Source organism: Mobula birostris, chromosome X (assembly GCF_030028105.1).
Source record: "Mobula birostris isolate sMobBir1 chromosome X, sMobBir1.hap1, whole genome shotgun sequence".
NCBI lineage: Eukaryota > Metazoa > Chordata > Chondrichthyes > Myliobatiformes > Myliobatidae > Mobula > Mobula birostris.
Genome location: NC_092402.1, coordinates 68,400,893 through 68,417,120, shown reverse-complemented (window position 1 = coordinate 68,417,120; position 16,228 = coordinate 68,400,893). Strand labels below are relative to the sequence as shown.

Below are 16,228 nucleotides of genomic sequence, written 5' to 3'. Positions count from 1 at the left end.
GTCTACTGCCCTGCAGCACTATTAGAGATTTTCATGGAGAGAATCTGGGCATTAGACACCCACAGGTTGTGGGGACAAACTAATATAAGCCATAGAAGTACTAGAAAAATTACGCTAGCACTTTTGCTGCGTGATACTTGAAAGCTCGTTCCTCCTACACTCCTGGCAGATATGCTGGAGAACCTTCGATGATATTCACGTTTAAGGATAATGTTTAATGCCTATGCAATGGATGATTCTTGCTGGTGATTTAAGCACCAGAGGTGGCTCATCAGATGCTTTACCAAGAATAGTTGGATTTGAAATCACTGTGGAATGTCACACTATTTAAAAAATAAATCTGCTTTAGAATATTTCATGCTCAAAACTACAGTCTGTACCTGAAGTCTATTTGCAAATCTGTCTGCCTTCAGTTTTTCATTCGCCTATTTAAGCCCCCTTCTCAGGTTGAAAAAGCTCTCTTCCTCCAGTTTGTGCCTTTAAAAACATTACACATACGAGAAAAGCCAGTAACCATGGTGACAAGTCAGTTTGGTTAGGCCACTGATTAAGCACATAAAACTGAAAAGCCTTTTATGCTTGTTAAATCCTTGTTCTAGACCAGTTGATGAGAACTCATGCAGAACTCTGCACTGTAGAGTTGTCACAATGCTCAGGTAACACTAAATACCAATGATCGTAACAAAGATCACAGATTTTTACCTAATTGAATATGCAGAGGAGTGTTCTTTCCTATATCGAAGGTTTATTGGTTTTTGCCAGGCTTGTTATCATGGTGGAGAGAGGAGAAATGAAAAATATATGATTTGTACTGGACCTATCACTAGCACCAGACCCACTGCTTGTGTTTGGTTGCTCGCCTATTCATCCTCCCTCCATAAATTGGCTTCCAGCCCCACTCCAGTTTGACATTTGAACATAATGAATCTTCGGAAATGTGGGCTCTCACATAATCCATTATGCTTTGTCTGTTAGTAACGTATTTAGTGCACTACTTGAAGAAATGGACAGAATTTCATTCGTGCCTTCATCCCTTTTTCTTCCTTGAGCATCACTCAAAAATGATACTTACTCATCCCAATTCCTGTTGTGTTACTGTATACAAATAACTGCATAACAATAACTTAAACTGATTTGTTGGCAGTGAAACACTTTAGGACATCTTGAGAATAAAAAAGATACCATATAAATGCATTTTATATGTTCATTTTAATATTCAAATAAAGTGCACCTTCTTACATTTTCTTATTTACAGAAATTGGGAATCAACAGTAAGGACAGGTTTTACTATGCATTCCTAATTGTTCTTCAACTGAGTGGTTTGCTGGGCTATTTCAAAGTAAACCATATTGTTCTAAGTATGGAATCCCCTGTGGACCAGACTGGATAATGATGGCTGATTTCTTTCCCTGATGGGCATTAAGTGAACCAGATGGATTTTTCCAGGAATTCAATAATTCCATAGCCACCATTACAGATTCCATCTTTTTGTACCAGATTTATGTATTTACATTCACCGGCTGCTGTTATAGGATGGAGCTCATGTCTTTGGATCAGTTATCCAGATTTCTGAAACTAGTACTATACCCCTGTGATAATGCTAAAGTTGAACAATCAATGCATGCAGCAAAATGCTTTCATTTGAGGCAAGAAAACATGCCATAGCTCAGAAGGAGGGGAATGCAGGATAGTTAATAAGATGAGTATGGCTGAAGATGCAACTGAATATTCTTTTGCACTCTAGCAGAGAATGCATATAATGAAGTGCATATGCAACCTGCTGCCCTTCGGGGTGAGAAAGGGACGCACCCAGCACAACTTTAGGGAGAGGGCCGAAATAGACAAACTGGTTGGTTGGGTGCCACCTGGCACGTGGATGTCGGCCCAGATCAGAGGCGATTGCCAATTGCGTCGCCTCTGATCTGGGCCGACATTTGCGTGCCGGGCGGCACCTGATTGATTAGCTTGTTTGTTTCGGCTTTTTTTCTTGGGGATGTGCTGGGTGCGTCCTGGCTGCCGCTGCACCACTGCATGCTTCGCGGCAATGTATTGGTCCGTGGCCCGGAGGTTGGGACCACTGGGGTGGTGGGACACTGAGGTGTCATCTCATTGTCGTCTGTTTCCAACAGGGCAGGCAGGTCATCTTCTTCTTCTATGTCTGCCTGCCTCGATATCGAAGGTTGAGGTTCGTCGTCTGCTGTGGCTGATGTGGAAGGCTTGAAAAATGACACTATGCTTGACTGCTTAGCTTCGCGCATTTTTTCTATCATACAGTTCTTTGTAAGCACTCAAATCATCCTGCAAATATGCCCTAAACCTACGTACCCTTTCAAAATTAAAGCTGTAGTTTTCTGCAATCATTGCAGTGAAAATCTCATGCAGTTGCTTCACGTTCAGTTCCTGGACGACTTCACTTTTGGTCCGTTCGCTACTGCATTCAGTTTTGACTGTTATCCTTTCCTCTTCCAGTTGCATCAGCTCTTCATCTGTCAGTTCTTGGTCATGGGATGCCAAAACCTTTTCAACATCATCCTTGTCAACTTCCACAAGCCAAACTCACTTTGTCCTTACTTTGTTCACCATGATCAAGTCGCTTAATTATGTCTAGTTTTATGCTAAGTGTAACACCCTTACGAGCTCTTTTAGGCTTTTCTGATACCTTAGAACTCATCTTGCAAACGGATGCTCAAAATAAATCGACATAAAGCACAGATACTCACAGGCACGTGTTTAAGCAATCCCGGCTAGAATACAGTTCCAGGGGAGGAGCTTGGCTGCTCAGGGCGCGTGCTGCCTTTTATCGCGTGCTATCTTTTTTTGTAATAGTAAAAACACCTGTTAGCGAAAACAGGTAACTAATGTAGATCTTTCGTAACAGCGAGGTGTCGTAAAGCGAACGTTCGAAAAGTGGGGGACACCTGTACTGTGTTGTGCACCTTGGTCCAGAGGAACGTTGTTTAATTGGCGGTATACATATGTAGTGTTGAAAGACAATAAACTGAACTTTAACTTGAATTTGAAAATGACTGAGATTGGATGAAGTAAGTAGGCCTTCAGATCTTTTTGATGTCTTTGTGAAAGATCACCATAATATACCAACCTCGTTACAAAGTGAAGTGGAAAGTAGCAGGATATAGAGCATTGCAGACTGGTTATAGTCACTGCACTCCCATTTATCACTTTCTCAATCAGAAAGAGATTTGGCAAGGAGAGTAGTAGCTGGGAATTTTTTTCTTAAAATTAATGTTAGAATTGGGATCTGGTTGTATTAAAGCAGATTGTATATTAAAGCAGAAAGTTAGCACAGGTAATGCAATACTGAGTAACTAGATTGATTCTGGGAATGAAGTTGTTGTCCCAGGAAACAAAAACATAGAAGGGGGCCTTTACTCATAACTTACGTGTAAATGTGGCAATTTTACTGAAATTTGACAGTTTGTGATGGGTTGACTTTAAAAAGATGCAGAAGTGGCATGGCAAGTATTTCTACAACTAGGAAACATAGTTTTCGGATATGGTGGGGAGGGGGGATGCAATAGGGTCTTTTAAGAGACTCCTGGATAGGTACATGGAGCTTGGAAAAATAGAGGCTATGGGTAACCCTAGGTAATTTCTAAAGTAAGTACATGTTCAGCACAGCATTGTGGGCTGAAGGGCCTGTACTGTGCTGCAGGTTTTCTATGTTTCTAAAATAAATATTTATGTAACATCTTTCATGACCTCAGCATGTCTCAAATCATTTCAAGCTAAGAGAATGGTTTAAAACTGTTGTCACTGCTGTAACAGTCAGAAGCATGGCAGACAATTTGTGTTTAGCAAGGTCCTACAAACAGATTACAGATCAGCAACCAGATAACTTGTTCTGAGAGGTGTTAATAGAGGAATAAGTTTGAGAAGATGTATTTGATATGTTGCCATTCCTAAAATAGACTTAATTCCTTCTTGGTTGTGGCTTTCACCATCTTCACAAGTAGCCTTTGAGTATTTCTGCTCTCTAATTCTACATTAGTAATATAGATGAATCTTTGATCAAACTGATTGAAAGATAACAGTCACTTACATGTGAAATTTTCAACATGAAGCTTTAAGAATAGACATTCATACCAATTTGGAAAATGAATGAGGAGGATGATTTTAACTGGTTACATATCAGCTAAACACAAGTTGGATATTGGTTCACTGTCTCAGGATTTGAAGTGTCTCCAAAGGAAGGGAGATGACAGGCAGTTTACTAAATATGGACATTTTTCTCGCCATGTTCCTCGAGAATGTTCAGAAGATTTCTGCACCTTATTAACATGCATTGATGATGGCTTGATTCTTCACACACCTTTTTAATGTGATAATGGTATTTTCTGACTGTATCCAATTATCACTTCGCTTTTCTTTGGTAACGATTTCCAACTTTTTTAACTCTTAAAGACTGCAACAGTATTTCAAATTTGCAAGATAATTATTACAATAAACTTATGAATTTCAGGTTGTTGGCTTGTTCACTTAAGTTTTCAAGAATGTTGACATTTCTAAAGTTATGTGGAATAAAGGCTGTCTCCTTGTTGGTTTAGTGGGAATCAGGAAAGGAAAGATGGTATGTAACTCAATAAAAGCCTAATAATTTAAAGAGTAGGAAGAAAATTCAGCAAGATCTGGGAGAAATAACATGTATCATCAAAGGATTTGAAGAGAAACAGCAGGAGAAAGGGAGAGAAAAGAGAGAAGGATAAAGGCGAGGAAAAGAAAAGAGGGAGAGCAGATGTGTGGGACTAAAAAGGGCAGAAGTTGAGAATGGAGGAAGGGATTAGAGGGAGAATGAAGGAGAGGGGGTTTGAAAGGAGGAGAACATAGGGCAAAGCGTGGCTGGAATTAAAGGGAGAAAGTGAGGAGGTGAGAAAAAGTGAAGAGTATAAAAAGAGAAATGCAAGAAATCAAGAAAAGTAACAGAGAATGAATAGAGTAAAAAGGGGAGAATAACAATGGGACCAAGACAAAAGAGGGCTGGACAGAAAGGAGAAAAAAAAGAGAGGGAGAAAGAGAGCAGGAAAGGGAAAGACTCACATTATGGAAACACAGGGATGTCTTTATCAATGTTGCTGTGTAGTTGGTAGTGAGAACTGCATTAAATGAATGTAATGGCATTCAATCTTTATCCTCTAAGCATGTAAATAACCAGGACTTAACATTATACTCAGCAGATCACCAACACAGTTTCAAAGGGAAGATCTTGTCTGTTCAGTATGTAAGATTAAATGCTAAATGTATTCTTGATAAGTGTGTTCAAGACTTTGCTATAATTAGTGAACGGAAACGATTATTTTCTTTTTCCATTCACCTCTGCCCTCCTCTCCCTTCCCCCCTACCCCCACAAACCCCAGAAAGAAAAAGAATATTAACCTGTATTAGTTACTATTTAATTTACCATATTGGTTACTGTTGGTTAACCATTGAATTGGTGTTGGAATATTCTAAATTACCCAACAGTGTTGCATGATCATCCTACCTTTCTCCAAGGTAGAGAAGTCCCATGATTAAACCCAAATATAAATAGTTAGATTTGAATATCAGGTTTTTTATTCAAAATGAATGCTCTATTTCCTTTCTCATTTCTCAAGCTTTCATAATTCAGCCATTTTACACTTTAGGTTAGTCAGACATTTTCCCAATAATCTTGCTGCAAAATCATTTCCCTCTTATGGTTGCACTTGTGGTTTAGGCATTGAAAGTTTTTATTTAACAAGTAATTTTGGTACACACAGTAGAAACAGCCCATGCAGTTTATTGTTGCCGAATGGCAAATAAGATTCTTTATCCAATTTAACCAAGAAGAGGCAGAGAAAGCACAAATTCCTCAAAATCCAAAGGGTCAGATTGAATTTATGTTTCCTATATTACAACAAAGACTTTACTTCAAAAGTATTTCATTAGCTGTAAGGCATTTTTGGGGTATCCTGAAGCTATATAGAGGTACTTTTTCCTTGTAACAGACCAATATTTTTAATCTGAACACAAATATAATTAGTTTTCTCTTTGTTATGCTGGTTTTATTCTTTGGATATTTAAGGTATCATTGAAATACCAACAGGAACTAGATTTCTGCAACAAAATAGAAGTTTGACCTGGACTCTTGGACAGTGAAAATCACTTGAAGTTAATGATCGTGGAACAATTTCCGTTTAAGAATTTTATACCTTGAGACTGTATCTAGACTTACAGAAAGCTATATTTAGCTCATTATATAAAGTTAATATATTGTGTGATCTGTCTGTAGTTAATCTTACCAAAGGAATTCAAGTGACTGCAACAGTAGCAGTTTTGACACTAAATTTAAATACAGCACAGATTCAACACCTAAAAGCTGTGAAAAAAATTCTCCTCGCCCGACACTTGCCATGAGACTAATGTAAGTTATATAATAGGAAGGAGGAAAATCCTGATTTAAAAAAACATGGTCAACCCGTTGAACCCTAATAGCATCCTAAATCGCTGAAGATATACAGTATAAAGTGAAATGTACAGTATATTCCAGTTCTGCTTTGGGTAAAAAATAGTTGAATAAACCTTTAACAGACTTTAAAAAATATATATTACAATGAGAAATAAAACCTGAAAACAGTTTTCATTCCAGCAATGTTTAACTTCTCTTCACGGGAGGAAAATAGGTGATTTAGGCACCTACCAATATAAACAGGAAAATAATTTCTGTTGGAAACTATAACATGCAGTAGATAGTTCTATGTAAACCATATTAAACTTACAGTTCATAACCAAAGGAGCAGCACAAATGATAAAAATCAAGAGCAACTGCAGTTTCCTCCTCATCTTCTTCTTTATTTCTTCTTTCTTCAAACGATTCAGAGACCAAGAGAGCACATCTTATATAGAAGCCATTTATAAATAAGTTGAAATCAAATGACTGCAAACCCAGCCTACTTGTGACATCAGTGAAGCAACTGGCAACAAACTTAACCTTTTGCGAGCTGCTGCATGTTTGCATGATTTGTTTCTTCTGTGGGAGGGAGGGGTGATGTTGTTATTGCCACGTCCAGAGAAGACAACTCTCGGAATTGTATATTGCATACATACTTTCATAGTAAATGTACTTTGAATCCTTTGAATACTTGAATCCACACACAGGCTTTAAGCAATCAAATTTCACCATGATTATCGACAGTCATCTTTCACAATAAATATACAACTTTGGTCAATCTAGTGACCAGTATTTACCTGTACATCCCTGACAATTAGTAATATTAAAATATTACCTACTTTGTGTTCATGTGCAAGCTTTTACCTTTTTGTTTTTCTCACTTTCTGTGTTTTGTTTTTGCCTTCTCAATCTGTATTTCTCTTTCCCTGCCTGTCTTTGTCTACGTTCATAGTTCATGGAATCATTAAAGGTTGAGGGCTCAGAAAGTGTCTATTTAGCCTTTTGTGCTTCTAGTGACTTTTTACTGCAAAATTAACTCTGCTGTCTTCTTCAGGTCAATCAAGAAAGCAAGTAAGAGAGTAGTGATTGTAAGGAGATTGACCAGCAAGGAGGAAATAATGGATACTATGAGAGAAAAAATAGCCAGTAATTGTTGACAGGGTCTGACAGGGAAGATGAGAAATTACTTCAATGCTGCTGAATTTTGTGATTTATGTTTTTAAAATGTATTTTCTGTGCTGAAATGCCCTAACTCTTGCAAACCTACTGTCTTGTAAAAACTTATCCTTGCCTCCCTGCTTTTGAACTCGAAGCATTTTTTTATGAGGACCTAAATGTGGGAGTCTTTTAAGAAATAATGTATTTGAGTCCTCGGGATTCATCTGTGTCTCTCAATGGAGTTTATACTCCAAGTCCTTATTCTGTAACATCTGTCTGATTTCCTTTTTCCCTTTACCCCATCGGAAAAAAAGATGTTCCTAGCTTCTGAAAGTATTCTTGTTGTAAAAAGAAAGATTACAGTTTGATTCTATTTTAAATGTTATTTTCAATGAATTATGTTAGTGCACACAAAGATAACATGCACGGAATTGGAGTAACCAGGTTAACACACTCAGATGCTGGTTAGTATCCACAGGCTTCATGCATCTAAGATTAGCACACACTTGGTAGAACTGATGAGCAATTAAATTTGACGATTGTCAATATGCCAGGACAGGAAGAATACAGAGATCTTATAGATTGACAGTCTGGAAGACATTACATAGAGATGAGGGAGGGGTAAGACCTCAGATGGATTTGAAAACAAGGATAAAAATGTTTAAACCAGGCTGTTGCTTAATTGGGAATATGTATAGTTCAGTGATCATAGCAGTGGTTAGTGAATAGGATTTGATGACACTTAGGACAAAGGCAGAACATTAGGGAGGGAGTTCTAAGATTTAGACCCACTGACCTTGCAGGACCAGTGATAAGTAGTGAGAAACCGGCAAATGTAGTTTAACCAGGGCAGAAATCTGCTTTGTCCCACTTGAGGTTAAGCATCTTGAAAGTTGAGGGAACTGCATTCAGTCAAGCAAGTTAAGAACAATCCATTGTGCCTTGCTAATATCATTTCCCAGCCATTGCCTGAATGTAGTTTAGATCTTGCTGCATGCAGGCATGGGCTGATCCATTTGCTGAGGAGTTGTGAATGGAGTTGAACATTGTGTAATCATCAGCAAGCATCCCCACTTCTGATCTCATTAGAAAAGGAAGGTCATTGATGAAGCAGCTGAAGAAAACAGCTGACGACATTGCCCAAAGGAGCTCCTGCAGTGATGTCCTGGGACTGGGATGGTTTACCTCCAACATCCACAGTATTCCTTTGTGCAAGGTCTGACTCCAACCAGAGGAGAGTTTTCTCTTTGATGCCCTGCCCATTAACTATGACATTGTAGCCATTAGTGAGATTTAGCTGCAGGAGGGAGAGTACTGGTATTTCAATGTTCTGGGATTCCATGTTTTAGGTGTGATAGAGTGGGAGGAATTAAAAGGGGAGGGGCGGTATTACTAGTCAAGGAAAATGTCATAGCAGTGCTCAGACAGGACAGATTGGATGGCTCATTTACTGAGGCTATATGGGTGGAACTGAGGAATAAGAAAGGGTGACCACCTTAATGGGATTATATTATAGACCACCCAATAGTCAGTGGGATTTAGAAGAGCAAGTTTGTAGAGAGATAGCAGACAGTTGCAAAAAAAATAAGCTTGTGATATTATAGAAGCCTGAAGGCACATACTCAGTGACTCAGGAACAGCTTCTTCCCCTCTGCCATCCGATCCTCATAGAGGGATCAGAAGCGGAGAGGGAGAGCAGTTCCAAGTTCCCTAGTTCACGGGTAATGTCCTAAATGGACATTGAACCCATGAACACTGCCTCATTTTTTAATATATATTATTTCTGCTTTTGCACAGTTTTTAATCTATTCAATATACATATACTGTAATTGATTTAGATTAGATTAGATTCAACTTTATTGTCATTGTGCTGAGTACAGATACAAAGCCAATGAAATGCAATTAGCATCTGACCAGAAGTGCAAAAGAATAGTGTTATTTACAAAATAACTGCGAATAAGAAGTAAGTGCTACAGCATACAAATATAAAAGTACTGAGACAGTCCAATATGAGTGCAATACTGCTTAGCGCTGTGATGTGAGGTTCAGCAGGGTCACAACCTCAGGGAAGAAGCTCTTCCTGTGCCTGCTGGTGTGGGAGCGGAGGCTCCTGTAGTGCCTACCAGATGGGAGGAGAGTAAACAGTCCATACTTAGGGTGAGATGTATCCTTGATAATGCTTTTCGCCCTGCCCAGGCAGCGTTTATGGTAGATGTTCTCAATGGTGGGCAATTGGGTGCCGATAATCTGCTGGGCAGTTTTCACCACACGCTGGAGTGCTTTGCGGTCCGATACGATTGCCATACCACACTGAGATGCAGTTGGTGAGTATGCTCTCAATGGCACAGCGGTAAAAGTCCGTCAGTATCCTGGGATTTTTTTTTCTTCTATATTATGTATTGCATTGAACTGCCAGTGATAGTAAACCTGATTCTGATATATAAGAAGTTCTAACTATAGAGAGCACGATATTGGATATCCTATTAAGGAACAAGTCAGGGTGGATGACAGAAGTACATATACGGAAACACTTCGGATCTGGCGATCATAATTTCATTAGTTTCAAAGTAATTATGGAGAACAACAGGACCAGAGAACAACAGGAAGGCCAATTTTGATGGCATCAGAAAAGATCTGGCAAGTGCAGATTGGAATAGGTTGTGTTCATGCTTGATAAGTGGGATGCCTTCAAAAGTGAAACTTTGAGAGTGCAGAGATTGTATGTTCCTGTTAGAATAAATGGCAAGGATAATAGGTTTAGGGAGCTTTGTTTTTGAGAGATATTGAGGCCCTGCTTAAGGAGAAGGAGGTGCATAGCAGGTATAAACAGCAAGGAACTAATGAGGTGATTGAGGAGTACAAGAAATGGAAGAGAACACTTCAGGGGTAAATCACGAGAACTAAAAGAAGGCATGAGGTTTCTCTGGCAGAGAAGGTGAAGGAGAACCCCAAGGGCTTTCCCAGATACATTAAGAGCAAAAGGCAACAAGGGACAAAATTGACCTACTTGAAGATCAGCATGGCCATCTATGCATGGAGCTGATAGTGATGGGGAAGATCTTAAATGGATTTTTTGCACCTATATTCTCTCAGGAGACAGACACAGAGTCTAACCAACTGAGGCCAAACAGCATGGAACATATAAGGGTTAGAGAAGAGGAGGTGCTTGCTGTCTTGATGCAAATTAGGATGGTTAAATCCCCTGGGCCCGATGAGATGTCCCCTCAGACCTTGTGGGAGGCAAGTACAGAAATTGCAGGGACCCTAGCAGAGGTATCTAAAACATCCTTAGCCACGGGTGAGCTCCTGGCGGACTGGAGGATAACCAATGTTGTTCCATTCTTCAAGAAAAGCTCTAAGAATAAGCAGTAATTTAGAGGCCTTTCAGCCTGATGTCAGGAGTGGGTATTCTAGTATGAGATCAGATATATAAACATTTGGATAGACAAGGCCTAATTAGGGATAGTCAATATGGCTTTGTGCATGGTAGGTCATATCTAACAAATCTTATAGAGCTTTTTGAGGATGTTACCATGAAAATCTATAAAGGAAAGGCAGTGGATTGACTACCTGGACTTTAGAGACTTGTCAAGAGGTTCAGTTGTTTGGCATTCAGAATGAGATAGTAAATTGGATTCAACATTAGCTTTGCAGAAGAAGCCAGAGAGTGGTATTAGATGGTTGCCTCCCTGACTGAGTGTTGGGTCCATTGTTGTTTGTCATCTATATCAATGATCTGGATGATAATGTAGTAAACTAGATCAGCAGATTTGCAGATGACACCATGATTGAGGGCATAGTCGGCAGAAAAGAAGGACATTGAGGAGTTTGGTAGAACAGAGGGATCTGAGAATACAGATCCATAATTCCTCGAATGTAGTGTCTCAGGTAGATAGAGTCATAAAGAAGGCTTTTGGCACATTGTCTAAGTATTGAGTACAGGAATTGGAAATTGTCTAAAATGTTGATGAGGTCTAATTTGGAGTATTATGTCCAGTTCTGATCACCTACCTACAGGAAAGGTATCAATAAGATTGAAAGAGTATAGAGGAAATTTACAAGGATGGTTTTAGGGCTTGAGGATCTAAGTTATAGGTTGAGACTTTATTCCCTGGAGCGTAGGAGAGTGAGGAATGAGGGGAGATTTGATAGAGGTATACAAAATTATATATTTAGGGTAAACGCAAACAGGCTTTTCCCACTGAGGTTTGGTGAGACTAGAACTAGGGATCATAGGTTGGAGTGAAAGGTGAAATGTTTAAGGGGAATCTTCTTCATTCAGAGGGTGATGTGAGCATGGAACAGGCTTCCAGCAGAAATGATGGATGCGGGTTTGATTTCAACACTTAAGAGAAATTTGGATAGGTACATGGATAGGAGGGGTATGAAGGGCTATGGTCCGGGAGCAGGATAATGATGGGAGTGGGCAGATTAATAGCTCAGCACAGGCTGGATGGGCCACAGAACCTGTTACTGTGCTATAGTGTTCTGTGACTCTATGACTTCAGTTTTTCCATGGTGCCTTAACACCACAATCGATTAAATGTTGCTTTTCATTCTCACCTTAGCTTTACAAGAGTTGTCCTCTCAGGGAACAAAAGGGAAGTCTCTATGTGGAGCCAGGAGATATGTATGATGTTGTGAAAATCAGAATTAACCAGGGAGGAGGATGGGGAAGTTAGAAAGTTAGGGGAGGTATATGCTGACAATTTGTAACATATGTGTATCAGGATGTGCATCAGTGTGCTAGATTGGTGAGGCTGAAGCCAAGTGCTTTAATCCCTTGTGTTGTTTCACTTATTACCTGTCATAGACCCAGTCTGGTGGCTCTGGTCCTTCATGACTTGGCCTGTTTAGTTTAGATCCTTAAATCCCGTTCTGGTGGATCTGTCTTGCTGATGGGGCAGACATTGCCCAGGGACTGTGATGGAAGAGTGGGGCGCACTGTAAGGTAGGGCTTGGTACGACTGATGTTTGTGAGGAGGACTTTGCAAGGTCAACTGGGCTGGGAATAACTTTTCATCCAAACTCAGTGCCTAGTTCAATATCTGGTGGTCCATTCAGTTTTATCAATAGGTTTCAAAGGTACATTTAATGTCAGAGAAATGTATACAATATACATCCTGAAGTTTTTTTTCTTTGCAAACATCCATGAAAACAGAGGAGTGCCCCAAAGAATGAATGACAGTTAAATGTTAGAACCCCTAAAGTACCCCCCAACTCCCCCTCCCATGCATAAACAGCAGCAAAGCAACAACCCCCCTCCCCCCAGCAGCAAAAAAGCATCAGCACCCCCCACCGAACACTCAAGCGTGCAGCAAAACATCAATAAAGACACAGACTTGCAGTACCCCAAAGACTACTGTTTCACCCGGTATTTGACATACCACAGGCTCTCTCTCCCTAATAAGGGAGAAAGAGAGAGGGGAGACATAACAAAACAACTGGCTGATTTATGGTGCTAAAAGTCTGTTGCGCTGCTTTTTCTGAGCTCTGTGCCCAAAGAACTCGGGTCTCCGGGCATACAGCCAGCAGCCAGCTTGCTGCTTATGATCTTCCGTGTACTCCCATGACGCACCAGATGGCGGCGGCCTCAAGTCCGTCGGCCTCCAGAGCCACAAAAATCCAGCACCCTGAAGGTACGCTAGCTTCCAGGCTGCGTCCTTGGCATATCAAAAAGCAGCCAGTCATGAGGCCCTGAGAGCAGGTCCCATTTCCGCAAAGAACCACAGTCAGAATGTAACTCCAGGTCAGGGCCTTCAAAAGAACCCTGGAAAGGAAAAAAAGAGAGATATTAAGGATAGAAATAGAGCTGTTTCCAAAGATATTGCTTCTTTTTTGCAATGTAATGGTACTGATACAATAGAGTGGCTAGCTAGGCAATTTAAGAGGACAATTAAAATTCAATCACTTCCGGTAGTCCTGGAGTCATGTGTAGGCCAGACCAGATAAGGATGCTAGCTTCACTCCTCTGAAAGATATTAATGAATCAGTGAGAAAAGGGCATGGCCTGGATGGTGGGGCCTTCGATGATGGATTTTGCTTTCTTGTGGCAGCACGCCATGTAAGTGTTCTCAGTGGTGGAGAGGGTTTTGCTTGTGATGGTCTGGGCTGTACCCATCACTTTCTTCAGCCTCTGCTGTTCCTGGGCATTGGTGTTTCCATACCAGGCTGTGATGCAACCAGTTAGTTTTTCATGGTTCTCATTACCAAGATGAAATTCAAATTATTAACTGTACTTAAATTCCCCAGCTGTCATGGTGGGATTTGAGATTGTCAGTCTGGATCTGTGGATTACATGAATCATTTAACTGCTGCACCACCACCGTGATAGCCTTGATCTTAGTAGCCACGGTAATGTAGCAGTTATCGTGGCGCTACTTCAGCGTGGGGTGTCCGGAATTCGGAGTTCCATTCCGGTGCTGTTCTGTAAGGAGGCTCTGTAAATTCTCCCCATGGAGTGTCTGGGTTTTCCCCGGGTGCTCCAGTTTCCTCCCACGGTCCAAAGACCTACCGGGTAGGTTAATTGGTCATTGTAAATTGTCCTGTGATTAGGTTAGGGTTAAATCAGGTTTGTCAGGGATTGCTGGGGTGGTGTGGCTCCAAAGGGCCGGAAGGGCCTGTTCCGCACTGTATCGCTAAATAAAATTCATAAAATTTCCACAGCAAGGAACCCCATAAGGTCCTTTCTTGTTTTAGGGATGAAAGTGGAAGAGACAGGGGAGACAGTTCAAGATTTGTAGTGGAAAAAAGAAGCCAGAGGTAGATTCCACACAGAAATCAGTTTCACAGCCACTGTGTGATAGATATGTTTATTTTGAAAGCTGTAAAGAACATCTAGTCCTTGCAGATTCAAGTACTTGTGATGTGTAAAATGCTGATTGCAGGCACTAATGCTTAGTGCCAAATTGTGAGATTCAGATTCACACCTGCTTGTGTTGCTGTTCCCAGTTTAGCTGTCTTCCCACCAGGTGGGGGAAACAGAGATAAAGCCAAACACTTCCTTAGAACTAGTTTGGTAAAACTGTTGGGAAAGGCATTAGTAGTTTAGAGTTATATCTTTTCTTAAATAATAATGGTGGCTGTGTACCAGACCTCTCAAATAATGTTTCTGTTGGATCCAAAATATTGGGGGTGGGGGGCAGAGAGGAGAGAGAGGTAGAGATAGAGATAGAGAGAGAGAGAGAGATATTGTGTGTGTATATATATATATATATATATATATATATATATATTCATTCTCGCATAGCGACATAGCAAAGAGGCACAGGAAGAAAGCACTCAGCTTCAGCATTCAAGTACAAGTGCAAGAGCATCCTGAATGATTCAGAATCAAATCAGGTTTATTATCACTGACATATGTTGTGAAGTTAGTTGTTTTGTGGCAGAAGTACATTGCAATACATAAAAATGATTATAAGTTACAGTAAATATACAGTATAAATAAATAAATCTCACTGGCTCTCCACTCAGCATTGGATCAGCTGGACAATAGCAATATCTATGTCAGGCTGCTGTTTTTTGATTACAGCTCAGTGTTCAACACCATCATACCCTCATTACTAATAAAAAAGCTCCAAAACCTGGGCCCCTTTGCCTCCCTGTGCAAGTGGATGCTTGACTTCCTCATCGGGAGACCACAGTCTGTGCAGCTTGGAAATAATATCTTCTCTTCACTGACAATCAGCTCTACTCTCTCTACATCCATGACTGTTTGGTTAGGCACAGCTCAAATGCCAGCTATACATTTGCCAATGACACAACTGTTGTTGGCAGAATTTCAGATGGTGACAAGGAGGCATACAGGAGTGAGATAGATCAGCTGGTTGAGTGGTGTTGCAACAATAACCTTGCACTCAACATCAATAAGACCAAGGAATTGATTGTGGACTTCAGGAAGGGGAAAGATGAGGGAACACACACCAGTCCTCATCGAGGGATCAGCAGTGGAAAGGGTGAGCAGTTTCAAGTTCCTGGGTGTCAACATCTCTGAATTCCTGGGCCCAACACATTGATGCAATTACAAAGAAGGCACGACATCGGCTATATTTCATTAGGGTCTGAGGAGACTTGGTATGTCACCAAAGATACTCGCAAATTTCTATAGATGTACCATGGGGAACTTTCTAACTGTTTGCAGCACCATTTGGTAAGGAGGGACCACTACAGAAGATTGGAAAAAGCTGCAGAAAGTTGTAAACTCAGCCAGCTTCATCAGAGGCACGAGCCTCCCCAACATCAAGGACATCTTCAAAAGTCACCGCCTCAAAAAGGTGGCATCCATCATTAAGGATCCCCATCACCCAGGACATGCCCTCTTCTCATTGCTACTGTCAAGGAAGAGGGATGGGAACCTGAAGTCACACACTCAATGCTTTAGGAACAGCTTCTTCCCCTCAGCCATCAAATTTCTGAATGGACAATGAACCCATGTACACTATCTCACTACTTTTTCTTTTTATTTTACTCTCTTTTTGCACCACTTAATTTATTTTTATATATACTTACTGTAATTTTTTATTATATATTGCAATGTACTGCTGCTGCAAAACAACAAATCTCACAACATATGCCAATAACATTAACCCTGATTCTGATTCTGAATTTGAACTAAGCAGTGCAAAAAAAGAGTAAAATAGTGAGGTA

General features: G+C 40.4%; 2 protein-coding genes across 4 annotated transcripts in view; one reads left to right on the top strand and one right to left on the bottom strand.

Moving 5' to 3' along the window:
• The window catches only part of pmela (premelanosome protein a), a 30,028-nt gene extending 23,132 nt beyond the window's left edge, over positions 1-6,896 (bottom strand). For all 3 annotated transcript variants that reach the window (XM_072249384.1, XM_072249385.1, XM_072249386.1), the window contains exon 1: positions 6,753-6,896. In XM_072249384.1, the coding sequence (XP_072105485.1) occupies positions 6,753-6,816 (64 nt within the window). In that variant the 5' untranslated portion in view covers positions 6,817-6,896. The remainder of the gene's footprint in view (positions 1-6,752) is intronic.
• Positions 1-16,228, top strand: part of cdk2 (cyclin dependent kinase 2) — a 101,184-nt gene that overhangs the window by 28,187 nt on the left and 56,769 nt on the right. The gene's annotated exons all lie outside the window — the stretch shown is intronic.